The sequence below is a fragment of the Cydia strobilella genome, chromosome 12 (assembly GCF_947568885.1).
Source record: "Cydia strobilella chromosome 12, ilCydStro3.1, whole genome shotgun sequence".
Lineage (NCBI taxonomy): Eukaryota > Metazoa > Arthropoda > Insecta > Lepidoptera > Tortricidae > Cydia > Cydia strobilella.
Window position 1 is genome coordinate 11,960,375 of NC_086052.1, and position 18,098 is coordinate 11,978,472.

General features: G+C 39.3%; 1 protein-coding gene across 4 annotated transcripts; it reads right to left on the minus strand.

The window, feature by feature from the left end:
- Positions 1 to 1,058: 1,058 nt before the first annotated feature.
- Positions 1,059 to 16,267, minus strand: LOC134746147 (carboxypeptidase M). Of its 4 annotated transcripts, none has more exons than XM_063680438.1 (10): positions 13,868 to 14,001; positions 12,533 to 12,669; positions 9,501 to 9,688; positions 9,066 to 9,095; positions 8,778 to 8,954; positions 7,011 to 7,129; positions 3,656 to 3,832; positions 3,443 to 3,535; positions 2,491 to 2,637; positions 1,059 to 1,275 (listed from the first exon to the last, which is right to left on the minus strand). In XM_063680438.1, exons 1-9 carry the CDS (start codon positions 13,982 to 13,984, stop codon positions 2,497 to 2,499), a joined length of 1,179 nt encoding a protein of 392 aa, XP_063536508.1. In that variant the 5' UTR covers positions 13,985 to 14,001; the 3' UTR covers positions 1,059 to 1,275; positions 2,491 to 2,496. The 4 variants fall into 4 exon arrangements, with proteins under 4 accessions (XP_063536508.1, XP_063536510.1, XP_063536511.1 ...); XM_063680440.1 differs by lacking the exon at positions 1,059 to 1,275 and adding an exon at positions 16,148 to 16,267 and having other exon boundaries at positions 2,482 to 2,637; XM_063680441.1 differs by lacking the exon at positions 1,059 to 1,275 and adding an exon at positions 15,869 to 15,887 and having other exon boundaries at positions 2,482 to 2,637.
- Positions 16,268 to 18,098: the final 1,831 nt, after the last annotated feature.

Here is an 18,098-nt window from a genome sequence, read left to right on the forward strand (position 1 = left end):
TTGAGCAATCCGTCAATCGTGGTTGGTGTAACTGGCCCTAAGACGTTAATGTCACTTAGCAAGTTAGCAGTCGCTTCAGAGTCCAGCCAAGTCTCAGAGCGCTTGGGGCCGGTTAATTCCGATCAATCTTCAATTCTATATTCGTAATGAAGGCAATCAATGAAAACCCGGTTTGCAATAACTGAAGTTCTATAATTCTCATCCGAACTGTGTTGTCATTTGATGATCGAATCTCTTTTGTCATAAATATACATTTTGTTCTCTATTAATCGTGAAGCGCTATTAGGTAAATGGAATTTGAACGTAGTAGATGTAGATATATTATTCCGGAAACTAAACGCATACCTACCTAGGCATCCTTTGATTGATCGATAAAAATACCTAGTTAACTACCTGTTATTTTACCTTTTCTTTAAATAAAACTTTTTGTCTTTGCTTTATAATTTAATTTTGTCATGTAAATAATAAAATAAATTAAACTTAACACTAACTATTAAATTACTGTAATAAATTAACCTATATTTACAATAATAATGCTACGCTGTTTTAAACTTTTTCGAATAATCTCTTTGAAATCTGAACTCTTGATATAGAAGCATTTAAGTATTATGAGACCATCTTTATTCAGATTTTATAATATTGCCAAAATAGTCTAAAAACTAGTCTGTAGGCTACTACACCCCAGGCCAAAAGTATGGAAACAAGCTTGTATTTCAATAGAAAAGTGTGATCTTTTTTAAGCGATGGATTTTATACTACTCATTGACAATTTGGTAAAATTAATAATAGAACATTTTAAAAGTAAATTACTCTGGCTGTGATAGTTGCCAATTCTACATTTTGTCATTAAAGGGTAGGTATATGTAACTTTTTCCTACTTTATTTTTTTAGCTTGTTGACATTGTTTGCTAATGTGTAACGAACTTAATAATCAAGAGACAATACATAGAGATTCGTTCACCGAGATTCGTTGGCCGACGGTGTAAAATAATGTTCTTTCAACCTGCTTCTCATTTGAAAATACTGACAAATTACAGGCTTTATTAGTATGTCAACTAAACCACTAGCTAGGCAAATATCTATAACCGGGTTAGGCGGTTAACACATAGCACCGCATGTCTGCGCGTTCAGGTTGAGTTTCTTAGCTCAACCAAAGATATTAGATACGAAGCTGTTGAAAGAATTGGATAGCGAGGCGAAGATGCCAGGTGGCGGCGGCGGCGCGTGCGGCCGCGTCGGCGCCAGCGGCCGGTAGTACGGCCCGCCGTCGATGCGCTGCGGACACAAACACGAGTGAGAACAAGGTTACGTGAGATCCTGATTCATATCAGTTTATTACATCGTATGATCGTGTAGCTCCTTCGTTTCCGGAAAACTACTACTGCGAACTGCTGAACTACAACATTATAAATTTACGTTGAAGATGGAGACATCAATAAAGAAATTAAATTGGGAAATACAGCGTTACTCCCATACGAGTAATCTGACAAGAAAGCGGAATCATCGCAGCCTATATGGGGCATTTTCTATGTAAAGGGACCTTATTGTCGATGGCGCTTACGCCGCACAGCGTCGCGAGACTCGCGCGGCATTGTGTATTTATATCGGAGCATCGTTAATAATGGCGTAAGCGCCATCGATAATAAGGTCCCTTTTTATAGAAAATACCATATATATGTCATGGGTCATGCAATCTGCTTCCACTTAACGAGGTTTGTGTTAATGGTGCGATTAACTGTTCTGAGTGCATGCAACGAATACTATTTCTAATAAATAGTCTAATCCCACTCACCTGAACTCCTCAAAAGGACATATTTACAGGTAAAAAAGGCGTTATTATTAGTTTACAACTATGCATTTTAAAATCAACAAAAAGCATCAACAAATATCTCAAACATTTGATTTGTATTAGGTACCTACTTAAAGGGTAAAACATTGTGGAGTAGATACTTTGGTCGTTAATTAAAATTCTAAACAGGCCCCAGGTCTGATATTAAGTACATTATATTTTTTTTCTAAGTATCGTGTTATGTAAGCATTGTAAGCTATGTATTAGAAGCGTATTTGTGGACCCAGAGATAAATAAGACCAGAATTCCTAACCTGCGTCCTACTCGAAGAATGAGTTAGAACCCCCCTTTAGATAATTATGTTCGTGGTAGAAAAAAAAACATTTTCCAGGTATATCTTTTAAAACTGGGTTCAGATGTAAATGATATATCTACGCACTTTTAATTAGAAAGCGCGCTACACTGGTTGGTAGCTTTTGACTTATATCATTTTGACTTTGACTTGGAGCGAAGGTTCGAAATAACAATTGAAATACTTTTGATTTCTACCTAAACACGGTCTGTTACCGTCTACCTTCTTGACTCTAAATAACTGCTTTCTATTTCTAACAATCACCCAAGCTTTCTCTGCAGTCGAAATTAAGTCCGAGAAGCTACATCAGTTTTTAGGACTGATAAAGGAAAAGCGTCAGTGTATGTACAGTGGTTTAGTCTTCAGGGAATTTCCATGCTCCGTCGGCACCGCCAGGGGCTGTAGTAGAAGTAGTAGTAGTGGTAGTGGAGGTGGTGGTGACCCTCCTGCTGGAGCCGCGGCTCGGCTTTCTGGCGGGCAGGCTCGGCACGTACCCCTATAGAACCAACATCCACCACCCGTACAGATTACAATGCCTCATGCTCATAGTAAACATATGTACAAATTTAAAGGTCACGTCAGGTAAACAAAATCAGATGGAGGTCACCTAATATGACTAGTCAAGAAATACTAGTAGAGAGTAAGGATTAGTCAAGGTTAACGTAATCTATCCACCTTTTCCACCCACTGTCCAGTGTGCTACCTAGGGATAGGTGCCCCACCTTTTAGTGACCGCCTATTATTTAGGGTTAGGCAGTCCCTTTTTTTATAAAACTACAAGTTACAATTGCATTATTGTATACTTCAAACGCTTGTGAAATGATAAAAACTTGTAGTTTAAGTACTTGTAGCTTTACAAACTGAGGCCTTATACGGATTTATTTATACATTATTTTGTGCAAAATTGAAATTTCCTTTAACCGCTGTAGAGGGATAATATTTAGGGATAACACTGGAATATATGTACAGATTTCATAAAGTGAGTGCAGGGGTGCGAATCTCCTCGCTTCGGGCAAACTCGGCTCCGTTTGGGTCAGCATTGCTCCGAGCAATTTAGGGTTGGCACAACATGAGTTCCCTTTGCGTGCATGGCCACAGATAAGATAATGACTTAAATTTTGACAACTAAATAGCCGAAAGGGATAGTACCATATATTAGAAAGGGATAGCATGATTCGACCCTGAACCGCTGTCAAACTTCGGTTTTGTAGGAAGTTTCCTTTTTATACGGTAGTAGTAGGTACTATTATTTATTCTGTTCTGTTTCTGTTCGGTGAGTGGTTTAGTTATTGTTTGCTTACCTTAGCCGAATGTAAAGTAACGTTAAGTAGAGTTGGGTGGCTATCGATAACGATAAATTCTACTTCTTGTGGCAAGTAGCCTTCGGCAGTGACCTGCAATATAGACATGTAAGTATTTAATTAGAGTTTTAGTTGAAGCACTGTTATTCTATGATCGGATGTTACAGTGTCTAGTCGTGTGGTGTGGTGTGGTGTAGTGTAGTGTCACAATACCTCGAGGCGGTAGGTGCCGGGCAGCAGGATGCGCCAGAACTCGCCGTAGCGCGTGGTGTGGTAGGCGACGTCGCGTGACTTGACGCGCACGGACGCGCGCTCCACCGGGTTGCCGTTCTCGTCCATCACGAACCCGTGCGCGCCGCGGTGCGCCTCGGCCAGGTACTTGATCATTGACTACAAAAAACATATTCACTTATAAAATGTAGGGTAGGTACCTATTGTATACTCGAAAAAAATGCACATCTGTCTTTTGACTTTTTTTTTTAATACCACGTCGGTGGCAATCAAGCATACGGCCCGCCTGATGGTAAGCAGTTACCGTAGCCTATGGACGCCTGCAACACCAGAGATATTACACGCGCGTTGCCGTAAAAACCTGTACACTCCTTTTTTGAAGAACCCCATACTGTAGCCCCTCGGGAAAACCTCGGCAGGGAGCTCATTCCACAGCCGAAGCGTACGCGGGAGGAAATTCCTCTTAAACCGCACAGTACGCGACCATTTAGGTGCTAGGGTGTGAGGACGTTGTCATCATTGATCAAGATAATATGTACGAGTAATCTAATAGTACACGGAACTCTTAAAATATATTGCTTAATTGTGAAAGCGCATTCTTGTATAAATTTCAGATTTGACATATTAGTGATAAAGTATCGATACCATATTTGTTATCACCACTCAATCCTTATCTTTTTAAGCACATATAATCAGTATTCAATATTTTTTTGACAGTATCGGTTGTACTCCTCAACCACAATGTTGTCTTGCTCAGGGATATATGTGACTTTAATTACCTTGTTGGCAACTGGAATAAGTTGCGAAAGGGTAGCTATAGCTCATTTGGTCACTAATCAGATATCCGGAAGTATAACGTTCACGGAGACCGATGACGGTCTCCGAGTAACGGGCAGCATCACGGGACTGCCGGCGGGCGAATACGGCTTTCACATTCACGAGCTGGGTGACGTGACGACATGCCTTACTACTGGAGCACACTTCAACCCTGACGAAGTAAATCACGGCGGAAGAGACCACGACGTGAGACACGTCGGAGACTTTGGGAACGTGCAGTTTGTGCAAGCAAACGGAAACGGTGTAGCTACGGTTAGTTTCACGGACCGCATGGCTACGCTGCGGGGTCGCAATAACATCCTCGGACGCGCGTTAGTGCTGCACGAGGGGACTGACGATCTAGGATTGGGCGGGCACGATGACTCGCTGACGACGGGCAACGCCGGCGCGCGCGTGGCTTGCGGCGTCATCGGCATTGTGTCCCCTGGCGAACCTTGGGACAACTCCGCTGTGACTACTGCGCCCTCGCTGTTAATGATGATTGTGGCATTCATGTACTTTTCCATCAAGTTCTAAAGAGTTGAAATAATTTAAACAGACAGATCTTATCGTAGCACGTACGAAATTATTAACCATTTAATATATATTTTTGTGACTTAGTTGTATTCCGTTGTTTTTATGTATTCCGGGAGTGATGTCCCATGGATTTATGGCTTTTAGGCACCTAGGTATATAAATCTTAGCAATTGGAAGCTTGAATCGTGTTGAATTTGAATGCAATTTTAGAACTACTTCTACATTTGATCTTTCAGTATTCCATAGTATAGATTACATATACCTAGTCGGCTCATAAGTTCTGTCACTGGCCTTTAAAATTTAAATTTGGAACTCCTAAAACAAAAACCGTTCTGCATTTGAATTTCGAATCTTTATTAAATATTTGAGTAGTATAATTTTGCAATTTTCTGTTTTCTTCAACATGGAGTGGACGCTTAAAGATAGCCGTACCGCAATAATTGCACTATATCGTTGTGGTCACTCGCCGACTAAAATTTTTAAGCTACTTGAAAATTTAAAATTCTCTCTAAGATTTGTGTATCGTACCATAGAAAGATACAGTGAGGTCTCTAGTTTAAATGACAAGAAAAGAAGCGGTCGTCCGCGTACAGCTAGGACTCCAGCGGTTGTACAAGCAATTAGGGCACGCATTGCCAGAAATCCCGCTAGGAAACAAAAAGTTATGGCCCTCCAGATGGGTTTGAGCAAAAACACGGTGAAAAGAGTGCTTAATCAAGACCTGAGACTTCGTGCTTATAAACGAAAAACTGGCCATCTTCTCAATGGTCGGCTTAAAGCTTTAAGGCTTAAAAGATCTAAAGCTTTATTGAAGAAGTACGCTAAAAATAAGCACCGTTGTATACTGTTTTCGGACGAGAAAATTTTTGACATAGAAGAAAACTGTAATAAACAAAATGATAGAGTGTACGCTCGCAATAGTAAAGAAGCGTCTAATAGCATTCCCCGTATTCAAAGAGGTCATCACCCTTCATCTGTGATGGTTTGGCTGGGAGTTTCTTATGCGGGCGTCACTAGTATGCATTTTTGTGAGAAAGGAGTAAAAACTAGTGCCAAAGTGTACCAAGACACGGTGTTGACTAATATTGTGAAACCACTATCCCATACGATGTTTCTAAACCAGCATTGGGTTTTCCAGCAGGACTCTGCTCCAGCCGATAAGGCAAAGTCTACACAAGCCTGGCTCGCCTCCAATAAAATCGACTTTATACGGCATGAAGATTGGCCCTCCTCTAGCCCAGATCTTAATCCTTTAGACTATAAAATATGGCAGTATTTAGAGGAAAAGGTGTGCTCAAAACCTCATGCAAATCTAGACTCGCTGAAAAAATCTCTTGCTACGGCAGTGGCCAATATCGACATGAAAGTGGTGCGTGAATCCATTGACGACTGGCCACGAAGACTTCAAGCCTGTGTAGATAATTATGGCGGTAATTTTGAATAAATGTTATACATTTAGATTCTCTAGTTTATAAGCTTTCAAACGCTGTACAAATTATACGGAATAAACTTAAACTTTTGATTTTATTTGATACTATGTATATGACAGAACTTATGAGCCGACTAGGTATATACTCAATCAATACTTACCTACGTGAGAGTCCACATTTATACAGGGCTTACCTATATAGATACTTCAGTTATATTCGCCAGACCATACCAATACATATGTAGCTCCGTATAAGACAAATAAAGTCTAAGGAAAACACGTGCCTTAGAATGGCAGTATATTTACTGTGGCTAGTGACTACAAAATTTACTATGACAATAACCCTCTATACTATCTATTATCTTTGGCCGGACACAACACTGTAAAGCCAAATCTTCCAATATCTTATCACTAAAACTATTATCAAGATACGTGCGTCAAATTATAAGTGGAATTGATAACTTATTCAATGGCACTGTGTTTTAGGATCGGTTATGTGAATTGTATTATTTTAGATAAGTGTAGGTACTCTCGATAAATAATTATAAAAAACACCTCTTTGTTATCCTGCCAATACTTGGGTAACTCGTGCGCCGGGGGATACTTGCAGCAGGATATTTCCAATGTGATTTCCATGCATCCGTGCCACAAATAGTTGTAGTCCTGCATTCCACCTTGAAAAGAAAAATATTTGCTTGAGGAACAGGAAGTAGCGACACTAACGTAATTCATAAACGTGCTATAAGTCTCAATTAGCTATTGATCGGTTGTCTTGTTCTGTCATTTTGATTTATGTATTTGTAAGGAAGGGATAATACTCGTACATACATTTACTAATTCAGCCTTGTATGTAGTTTTATGAAGAGTTTACGATTGGAGCATCAATCACGTATAGTCTTCGAAACCGCAAACCAGTGGCGCTTCAATCAATCAATCAATAATTTATTGCAAGAACATAGTACCACCACCACCACCACCTTCCACCAGTAGATCAAAAATGAACTAAAGCGAGGTTTAGACTAGCAAGAACTTGCATGCAATTTAAGTTACATTGCCGATTACTAAAGTAAACTGTATTCAAATGTTTGATCAGATACCGCAAACGAAAATTGCTTGCAAGTTCTTGCTAGTCTAAACCTCGCTTAAGAGCGATGAGATGTCATATAGCATCAGCGCGAACCTCGTACTCGTGCATGGGCGCGTGCCCACATGGCAATTTTGCACTACTTGCTAAGGCCATAGTTGATCATTGATAAACATTGCAGCCCCGGTTTGCGGTTTTAGTCTAACCCGTTCGTATAAAAATACCGCAAATCGATGTACAGGTTAGCCGTTTGGCACACACATACTAGGGGCCAAAACAAAAATTTTGACCCGCAGTTCCTAAAAAAATTTCGCTGGGGGGTGGTAAAACATTATTTTTTTTGTATGAAAAAAAATTTTTTTTTTCAAAACCTATCGTATGTGCTATCATTCGAAAGGGCTTTTTGAGGCGATTCTAAAAATATATCACATCATTGCATTTCGGGCTTTTTTTTTAAATTAAAACAAGATTTTTTGAAACATACCAAGTTTGGGCTCCTCCAGACACGATATGGCAGTTTTTTTTGTACAATATACCACAAATGATACGTGATATCCTTATGTCTAACTCCAAGAAAGCAATTTTGAAAATAATATCATTAACAATTTTTTTTAATTTTTCAATTTTACAAAGTGACAGTTCTACTTCAATACCTATTTCACGAGACTTATGGAACTATACTGCAGATACGGTACATATTAATCATAAAATGATACGTAATATCCATATATCGAACGGGAAATACCTCTTTAACCCTTTAACTGCGCCTTTCATCAGTTGGTATAGTTTGTTTAGTTTTTGACACAAAATATCAAGTTTGTATCCTTCAGATACGATATACCCTATCGATTTTTCTTTGTACAATATACCCCAAATGATACGTAATATCTTATCTTATCTAACCCCAAGAAAGCAATTTTGAAAATAATATCATTAACAATTTTTTTAGGAACTGCGGGTCAAAAATTTTGTTTCGACCTCTAGTATGCGTGTGCCAAACGGCTAACCTGTACATCGATTTGCGGTATTCCTTTGAAATTGGGGTCGAGCGGCTTCCGCTATTTTGAATACAATAGAATAGACGCTCAAAAAAAATTCACATTCCAGCCGATTACGAATATAATCGTCAATCAGCCGACTACAAATGTTGTTTCATTTCGCCGTGATTATATATAGCTGTGGTCGCCAACTATGTGAACGCGGTTTAGAAGTAAGAAGAGGTACACATCTATGCATACCTGTAAGAGGGTACCATGCGGCACCGTTAGTTATCCCGTGCTCGAAGCGCGGCGAGCCCGACTTGCAGGAGACCCCTCGCGACATCTTGGCGTGGTTGTTGGAGTACACCAGCGACAGGTGGCGGAACACGTCGTCATCCGGGGCGATCGACGGGGAGTGCGCGTAGCTTTGGAACACTGCGTTCAGGGGACATGTTGGATAAAAAACAATATCGTTAATTACGTTCAAGATATTTTTTGAGTATGAGCGTGCTTACAATAAGACACTGTTAGAGGAAGTTACATCACCTGAGCATAGTACTGAAGATCTGCATAGTCCTTTATATGGGCAGCGTGAAAATTGTTACAATATTAAATAAGCTATTTAGTTAGAATTGTGTATAGGTTAATGACACTTAGAGAAAAAAATGCTGTGCTGGAAAACTATATACTTGCACAACTTTACACCCAAATAGGAGGTTTGATCATAGCGCCTTGTAACAACACATTGTGCTTATGAGGTTGATGTGGGTTATAATATCAGGACATAGGGAGGTACTTTATTAGCGCAGAGCTTTGTGCAGTTGCTACGAGAACATACTGTTGCTACTGACAGTACTGATTACTGACCTACCTACGTAACTAATGGCACTTTTACCAAATTTTAGATCCAATATTTGAGCTCTTCCGCCTCGGCTCTGCTTTGTGGGCTGGTTGGACTTGGCTTAATGTCATGTTACCTACTGGCACTGGGCGTATTGTCGAACGGGTACGAGGCGACGAGAGCGCCGCCGTGCAGCGATCCCGACAGCGTGAACTGGATCTTGGAGATCCATTCCTTGACCGCCTCCGTCTCGGGTTGCGGCTGCTTCGTGTTAGCCTTGAAGTAATCTGGGAAGTTGCGGTTCAGGTCGTACCGACGGGCGTTGTGTCTGTGTTATAAAAAGGTCTATTAAATAATTTGGCAAAATAAAATGTACTAAAGGAAATATAAAGCCAAATTGGATCACTATTGCGTTTACAAGCTTTATGTAGATCCTAATAAATTGTATATCGTCACTACTTTGAAAATATCTCGTATCTCGCACTGCTACTCAAAATTAAAACGCAGTAATTCTGTATGCATCCCATACATAGTTATATTGTACCACATTTTTTCTTTTGATTGACAGAACAAGATACGAGTTTTTTTTTTCAAAGTAGTCACGATATCTAATGGCACGGTATTAGGTATGTACAAAATAAAGAGCCACTTTAGGTCATTCATAGTTCCCGCGAGATTTATAGGGTAGAAGGTCGCGTTAATTACCGCGTGTGAAACAAAGCAGTAACAACTGTACAATATAGCAGGGGAGGCGATGATGCTAAATGTGTGTAGTAACTCGAGCGTCGTAGAGACCTATTGGAATCGAAATATTAGATGATAGGAAAAAAAATGTTATATAATATTTTCTTATTTAGCGAGCAGGAAAGCGTCTACAGATTTTTTTAAATGTAAAAAAAAAACTACCATGTGGAGTTACTCGAGCGCGTCAGATATTGGTAGTGTCAGTCTCGCAACATGTCTCTGATAACAAGGGTATGTTAATCTGCCGATTTACATAGGCAGGGTGGTCATACGGAGGGGTGAAAAATTAAAAAAAAATTACTCGTGCGCGTCTCATATAGTCAAAGGGGTTGTTAAATGGACCCTACAAAAGTGTATATTTCAATAATCTGACGTTTTCAGCGATCCGTAAGCAAATGGCAGAGACAAATATGCAAAAAAAACGCCATCTTGAAATACTCGAGCGTGTCAGATTATTATATAGACAGGTTCAGATTGATGTCCCATGTTATGTAAAACCTTAATCTGACGATGATGTGGAGCAGTATCCTTATGCTGACGATTTAAAAAAAAAAAATGTTTTAAGATAATTTACAAAAATCCTTTTGTATGTACATATTTATTTTATTTGTAAACTTTTTTGCCTAAAAAACTGAGCAGAATGCCGCTAAGTAGACCATTATCGACCAAGGGGTTCAAGGGATATCACAGTTTGAAAATTTCTAAAAAATGTTTATTTTATTTTATTTAGAAACAAACAGTCTTATAAAACATGTAGGTAAATAAGCTTACAGCTAGAATTTCTTATAATGTAGACCTATAGTTTCTCGTATGTAAACATTTTTTTTTAATAAACTTAATACTATAAAATGCTATCTGAGTATAACAACTGTGAAACGAACAAATAATGAGATAACTTAACCTAACTTTCATACTAATTTTATAAAGAATAAACTTTCTTCTTAAATAAATAACCCTAACGAACTGCCAAATATATCCGCGTTCATACACTTTTCATTACACAACCTGCATGCGCGTTTAATATAGTATGATTGCTGTGCATATTTAGTGCGACATGTTCTAACACTGAACAGCATTTTGCTCCGACAACCACGTTCTGTTCTACGAGGCACTCGAAAACCTATATTATGTAGAAGTTCAGGGGCATCTACAAGATTATTCATTATTTTAAATAAAAATATTAAATCAATACATGAACGCCTTAATGACAGGTTGAAGGTTGTGTCTTGAAATTGAGGAGGGGTAATTTTCATAGTTACCCTTTATACATATTTTTTGTACCCTTTCTATTCTCTTTAACAACGAATTTTGGTTAACAACGAATTTTTTTAAGCTTACTCAAGCTTAAAAAAATTCGTTTACTTCTACTTCAAAATTTAGCATCTTGGGCTCCCCTGTTATTAAAATTGTTTAATTATTTCGTTAAAAGCGTATTTTTAAAATAATGACAACGGAGGGCTTTATGGGAACAGTGTGAGGAGAAAGAAAGAAAAAAAATTACAACAACTAAAAAAATAAATGACAATTACATTTTACACCCGTAAGTTATACTTAACCTAGATAAAATCTATAAAAGAGCTTTACAAATAGGAGTCAGAGATAGCAAAAAAGTTGAAGGGAAAAAGAGCTGGGTGCACTAAACTTCATAAACGATTTTCGACACTTCTGCTTGCTCAAATCGGCAGATTTTTTCATTTACTTATTTTTGCATTATTTCCTTCAAAATAAAATAAAAATCGAACGCGCTCGAGTAAGTCAAGGTCGCGATTTTTTTTTGCAACTTTGTGACCCTGCCACTTGCTTACGGATCGCTAAAATCGTCAGATTATTGAAATAGGCACTATTTAACAAGTAATTAATCCACCATAATACCTTAATCTGAGGCGCTCGAATATATCAAGGTGGCGATTTTTTTTACTATTCTGACCGTCCTCCGTTCTGGCTGTCCTTGACTCCTCTGCTCGGTGTACTTGTATACTTGGTAGAGGTACTCAACAGGATGCAAGGTATCCCCCATACCTTAATCTGACGCGCTCGAGTGCTTCCCGACCAATATAGACGTATACCTATTACCTACTAATTTGATTGATTCATCATTCACCGTGGTCAAGGTCTTACAAAAGGATAATTATGTACTGTCATATGTACTGTCAAAATGATAGACAGAACAATCTAAGAGTATAATCATTCATTCATTGTTACGCAATGAAAAACATTCAATAACGATCATGTAACGATTGTAAAAAGGAAATTAGAGCGATTTAAAAATATGGTAAAAAGTGACAAAATGGTGTAACTTAAATGTTCTGTGATGCAATGATTTAGTACATTCAATGCGTTTGCACAATAGTACAATGTTCTACTCATGTTATGTATGGTTGATGTGTGCACAATATAATACATCAATATTTTTTCCAGCTAAATTTACCTGCCGTGAATGGTGTCGCATTGTCCCTCTTTAGAGATGGCGAAACCGTCGGGGTTCATGGACGGCATCAGGTGGATCCTGGTGTTGTCTAACAACCATTTGATGTAGGGGTCGCTGTCGTAGGAGGTGACCAAGTGCTGCAAGTAAATGGTTAACAACTTTGAGAAAGAAACACAGTGATGGCACTAACAGCAACACACTTAAACGTACAATGGATTATTGATGATTCTTACCGCGTCGCAATAATGCTTACGAATGGTAAGTTAACTGTACCAACGATGGCAGATTATTTCAAAACGTCATGAATCATGATAAATATACTCTGGGTATTGACTTTATAGGTCATACTGAACAACTTTTACTATGGGACCAATGCCGAAATCGCGAAAAAAAAATTGGCTGTATCATACATTCAGCTGATGTGATGCCGCTGATTCTACAAAGAGAAAATACAAGTTGTTCAGTATGACCTATAAAGTACTACGCAGAGTATGGCTGGTGGTTAAAATTTCGGCCTTTAAGTTATGGAAGTCTCTTCGAGTTCTTTTTCGTATATACTATTTCGTAGTTCTAATGAAATACTACGCTATTATGAAAGAATTAATAGAGTGGAACCACGCAGGTCGTATTCTGCTGTAGAGTGCACCGCAGTGTGCTTGAAAAAGGATTGGTGTTCGTTTTCTCTGCTCTTTTACTCATAATCAAAAGCTGCTCTGAGTGCCGAAGAGAAAATTCCAAAAAGCGTTGGCGCCAAAACGCAACCTTGCCTTACACCGCGCCTCATGTCAAAAGCCGCCGATGAATCACCATCAAACAACAATTAATCGTCAACAACAATAACAGTCGATGTAGGCTGTAGACTACCTCCTCAAAATACCTCCTTAGACGCTGCAACTATCATCTGCAAAGATACTGTGGCCAATTATGATGATTGATGATGATGAGTATAAATCAAAGATAGATATAACTCCGTAATAGATGGATACAGTCTAAGGAAAATCACGAAAATTTGATTCTCGATCAGATGGCGCAACTACTTTTGGCCTACTCTCGTATAGAGGGCGTTGACGGTTTCGTTTGTTATTTAACAATTTTAACGTATATCAGTGAAAGGACATGGGTCAAACCACATAAAAATAATTAATGCAAATAAAAAAAAAACATTTATCCATGTTTAAATACATTTTATCGTATTTTTATAAATCTTATTTTTAGTTTTAAAGTGTATCGATAGATGGCAGTGAATTTTCTGTGGTTACAAAATTCACTATGACAGTACCGCTCTATCTTATTATATCCCTCTATGGTATAAATATAGGTATGGTAAGTAGATACCTGAATGAGGTGCAATAGCAGTTCCCGACCGACGGCTTCATTCCCGTGGATGTTGGCCACGTACTTAACGTCGGGCTTGCCCAGCATGTGCTCGTACGGTGACGCTGATACCACCATCACCCATAGATCGCGCCCTGGGAAACCAAACTGATTAGTAGAAATCCATAGAAATTATAAGAAGCCGATTTCAGATACCATAACACATTAGGCCATATAGTCTATGGTATATACCATCATCAGCATCATAAGACTGTCACGAGTAAATAAAGATTGCGTGTTTTGCCCCTTAGAAATTTATATTGATTTACCTACTTAATGATCAGTTTACACGGAAATACTCTAAAGACGCATTTTATGTAGTGACTAACGACTCCTAAAATGTGTTTTTCCAATTTATCATCATAAACCTTTTTCCCGTCATTAAGTTCGTGTGAAAACATGTTATCGAAGCGCAGATCAAAGAACCTCTTGTGTAAATACGTGGTAAATACTTAGGTAACTAATCGCGACGGCCTAGATCCTACGAGTAAAAGTAGAGATACCTAAATATCCTAGCTTATACAGGGTGGCTATAAAATAAGTGCATTCCCGTTGCCAGGGAGGTTTTGGGATTATACTGAGCAACTTTTACTATGTGACCAACCACGAAATCGCGAAAAAAAATTTACCCTCCCATAGATAATGCCGAGCCAAAATGTATGAAACAGCCAAAACATTTTTCGTGATTTCTGGGTTGGTCCTAAGTATAGTAAAAGTTGCTCGGTATTATAATCCCAAAACCTCCCTGGTAACGGGAATGCACTTATTTTTTAGCCACCGTGTATAAGTACGTAAAATAACTTTTGAACTTAATAAGAATTTCAGAACAACTGCTGTGCATTAAAAAAATATTTCGGCGAGACGTTTGGAAGGTAAGCTAACTAAAGATATATCTACGTTAAAATTATCATTTTGGTAGTGTTTTCTTTACTCTCACGTAATTTTATCTAGTAATTAGTACCTACCTAATTAATTCAATGGTTTACACAATCCATGTCACGTGCTTTCACCCTTTTAGGTAGCAAGACTCATAATGACTTATGAAATTATTTTTCTAGATATATTTTTCTTCGATGTTGACAGGTAGAACCTCTTTAACGTGAAACCCTCTATTTAGTTCATTAGTAACATGAATGGTACAGTAATTAAGTGACAATTCTTAACTATGTTTAATCATGATTTAACTTAGCCAAGCTAGCTTAACTAACTGTGCCAAGGAATCTGCAGTTAATTACTATTCCATCTCCGAAGATTTTGCAGTGTTTCGAAATCGATAGGTTCTCGCCTATTGCCAAGCTGTAAATTTTCCATATTTATTATTATCAGTTATTTTATAATAAATTATTTAGTAGGATGTTATAAAATCAACTAATAGGTAATTAACGAAATAATCAATGAGTGAAGTCAGCAACAGAAGTAGCTAATCTTGTGAGGTGTCCATAAGGATCTGAACTCAAGTGCTTGTAGATTTTGAATCTGCTGCTTACTGTACAGTATTATAGTGGTCACAAGAAAAGGGACGAAGTAAAGTAAAGTACGTAGCCGGCGAACTGTAAAACTATGCCAGGTATCTATTTAATATTATAGTCATCTTTGATACTTAACATCATATTCATAACTTATCTTAAAAAAACTGTTGATGCCATGCAAAAGTTAACAAAAGCAATAACTTTCGTAACCCTACGTAAGCACTTATTTTTTTAATTATAAATAGTAAAGTTATCGTCCAACTTCCATTTGTTACTTATTCGAATTAAAATTCTTGCAGCCAAGATAAATGGAAATCTCGTCGTTTTGCATTAAAGAGTTGCGCCGACTGGTGCCAGTTACCTTGTACGGGCTTGCCGATGAAGTAGAGAGCCGTGAGGGCGGGGTAGCACTCCGACACCGCGCGCAGGTAGCGCATGAGGTGGTCGTGGTACCAGAACTCCAGGTCAGTGGCTCCGTCGCCTCCACCTATACCTTGTACGGACTTGCCGAATGCCGATGGAGTAGAGAGCCTTGAGGGCGGGGTAACGCGCCGACACCGCGCGCAGGTAGCGCGTGAGCTGCTCGTATTCGTGGTACTGGAACTCCAGGTCAGTGCCTCTGTCGCCTCCACCTACCTTGTACGGACTTGCCGATGGAATAGAGAGCCGTGACGGTGGGGTAGCGCGTTCAAACCGCGCGCAGGTAGCGCGTGAGCTGCTCGTGTTCGTGGTACCGGAACTCCAGGTCAGTGCCTCTGTCGCCTCCACCTACCTTGTACGGACTTGCCGATGGAGTAGAGAGCCGTGAGGGCGGGGTAGCGTGCCCACACCGCGCGCAGGTAGCGCATGAGCTGCTCTTGTTCGTGGTACTGGAACTCCAGGTCAGTGCCTCCGTCGCCTCCACCTACCTTGTACAGACTTGCCGATGGAGTAGAGAGCCGTGAGGGCAGGGTAGCGCGCTGATACCGCGCGCAGGTAGCGCGTGAGCTGCTCGTGGTCGTGGTACCGGAACTCCAGGTCAGTGCCGCCGTCGCGCGCCTCCACCTCGCCTAGGACCGTCGGCGATACCTCTTCCGCTAAATAGGTAGGTACAACAAGTGTAAATACAGTAAAGAGCAAATATAGGTATCTACTCGTAACTATTAGTCTTTGATCGTTGCATAATGGTAAAGAGCATGTCAGAAGCAGGTTCGGGTCGTCAGGTCTTACATTATAAACATTTTATTGAACTTAAGTACTTCGTTTGCTAATGGCTTTGCTTTGTACAATTTAGTAAAAGAAAATGTTATTAGGAAACAATTATTCATCAAAATGTGCTAAGCTACGACATCAAATGTGTTAACTAAGAAAACATGCCAAAAAGCATCGTTTATTTTCATAGCTCAAGCTGATGGATTTTCGCAGTATGTGTATGTTTTTACTGATTAAGATTTAGAAAATACTGACATCCAAGCCCTCAGAGAACAATTTAAATGTAGCTTTCTAACTTACATGGTGTGAATCCAGGGTCAGGAGCAGACTGCGAGGCCGCGGCTGCCACGAAGGCAACCAGCAGAAGGGAACGTAGCATTTTGTGGCCTCTTCCGTCGCTCGTCTGCGCTACTGAACAAGTGAGTAACAACAGAGTTTATGTGTGATTTTCCTTATATTTGATTGTTTCCGTACATGTGTGAATATTCATTAGGTACATTGCAGCAATGTTTTGGAACGTTGAATATCAATAAATGCTTATAAATTTAGTCGAAAGCCGTTCAACCCAGGGACTCAAAAAAATTTTACTAATGTATTGTTCTGTTGTTGATACAAAAGACCTATTAAATTTCACTATTCATAATAATTTGAATATCCATGATATCCACCGAGTTGTCACACTTGTCACGACGGCCGCGCGTCACAACAATTCATCTACATCTTTTTCACAAACCGTTCTATCTCTAGTGTAGGTATATTTGTCTCTAGTATAACTTGATCCGTAACAACTTTGTATAACTTATCGAAAATATCGCACTTTTACTGGTTCGTCTGAGGCGCGGTCGTCAAGCGTCGTGAATAGGTAACGTAACCTCCATTGAAGAGCTTACTCACGGCCACGGTCGGTTGGGCGTTAGGCTTTCTTTTTAATGTTATATAAATACGTATAACGCCCCTAGGCCGGCCGGCGCTCCAGTTGCTTATGCCTTGCCCAGGCGCAACCGGTCGCGCGTTGAAGGTCAATGGGTCAGTGGACCGGCCGCACCGCCCTGCGTGACTCCATAACAAAACCCACTGTCAAAATAGTAGGCTTTAAGCAGTTTGACAGTAATGTAGTAGACAATTAGACAGTAATAATTGCATATAGTCAAAAAGTCTGGTCTTTTGAAAGAGGTAACTATGTCACTTGTCTCACTAAACAGAAGTTGACCAAATTCGTGATATGGCAGCCATATTTAAGTTGCCACTGAAATTATATACGAGTAGCTATCTCCAATCCAATTTCCCATAGATTTAGGACTAATGGCATTGTTGCAATATGAATCTTCATGCGAGAAGGTATCTAGTCCTCATAATAATGTATTTACATCCCATGGACTTCATAAGTATATGAGGAAAATCAGAGGACAATAATATAAGTGTAACAAAAAAATTGCGTTGTGCGCCCTTTAAACTTTGAACCTAAGTACCTATACACACTCAGCCAATTAATGAAAGCATCCTTGCTAGTTATGGGGTCATAGGTGGAACAT

Coding starts and splice junctions, on each gene's coding strand:
- LOC134746147 (XM_063680440.1), bottom strand. CDS start 16,223: ATGCGCTACCTGCGCGCGGTGTGGGCACGCTACCCCGCCCTCACGGCT. Junction 14,002..16,147: donor CATCGGCAAGTCCGTACAAG/GTAGGTGGAGGC, acceptor TTGGTTTCCCAG/GGCGCGATCTATGGGTGATG. Junction 12,670..13,867: donor TGCTATTGCACCTCATTCAG/GTATCTACTTAC, acceptor ATTTACTTGCAG/CACTTGGTCACCTCCTACGA.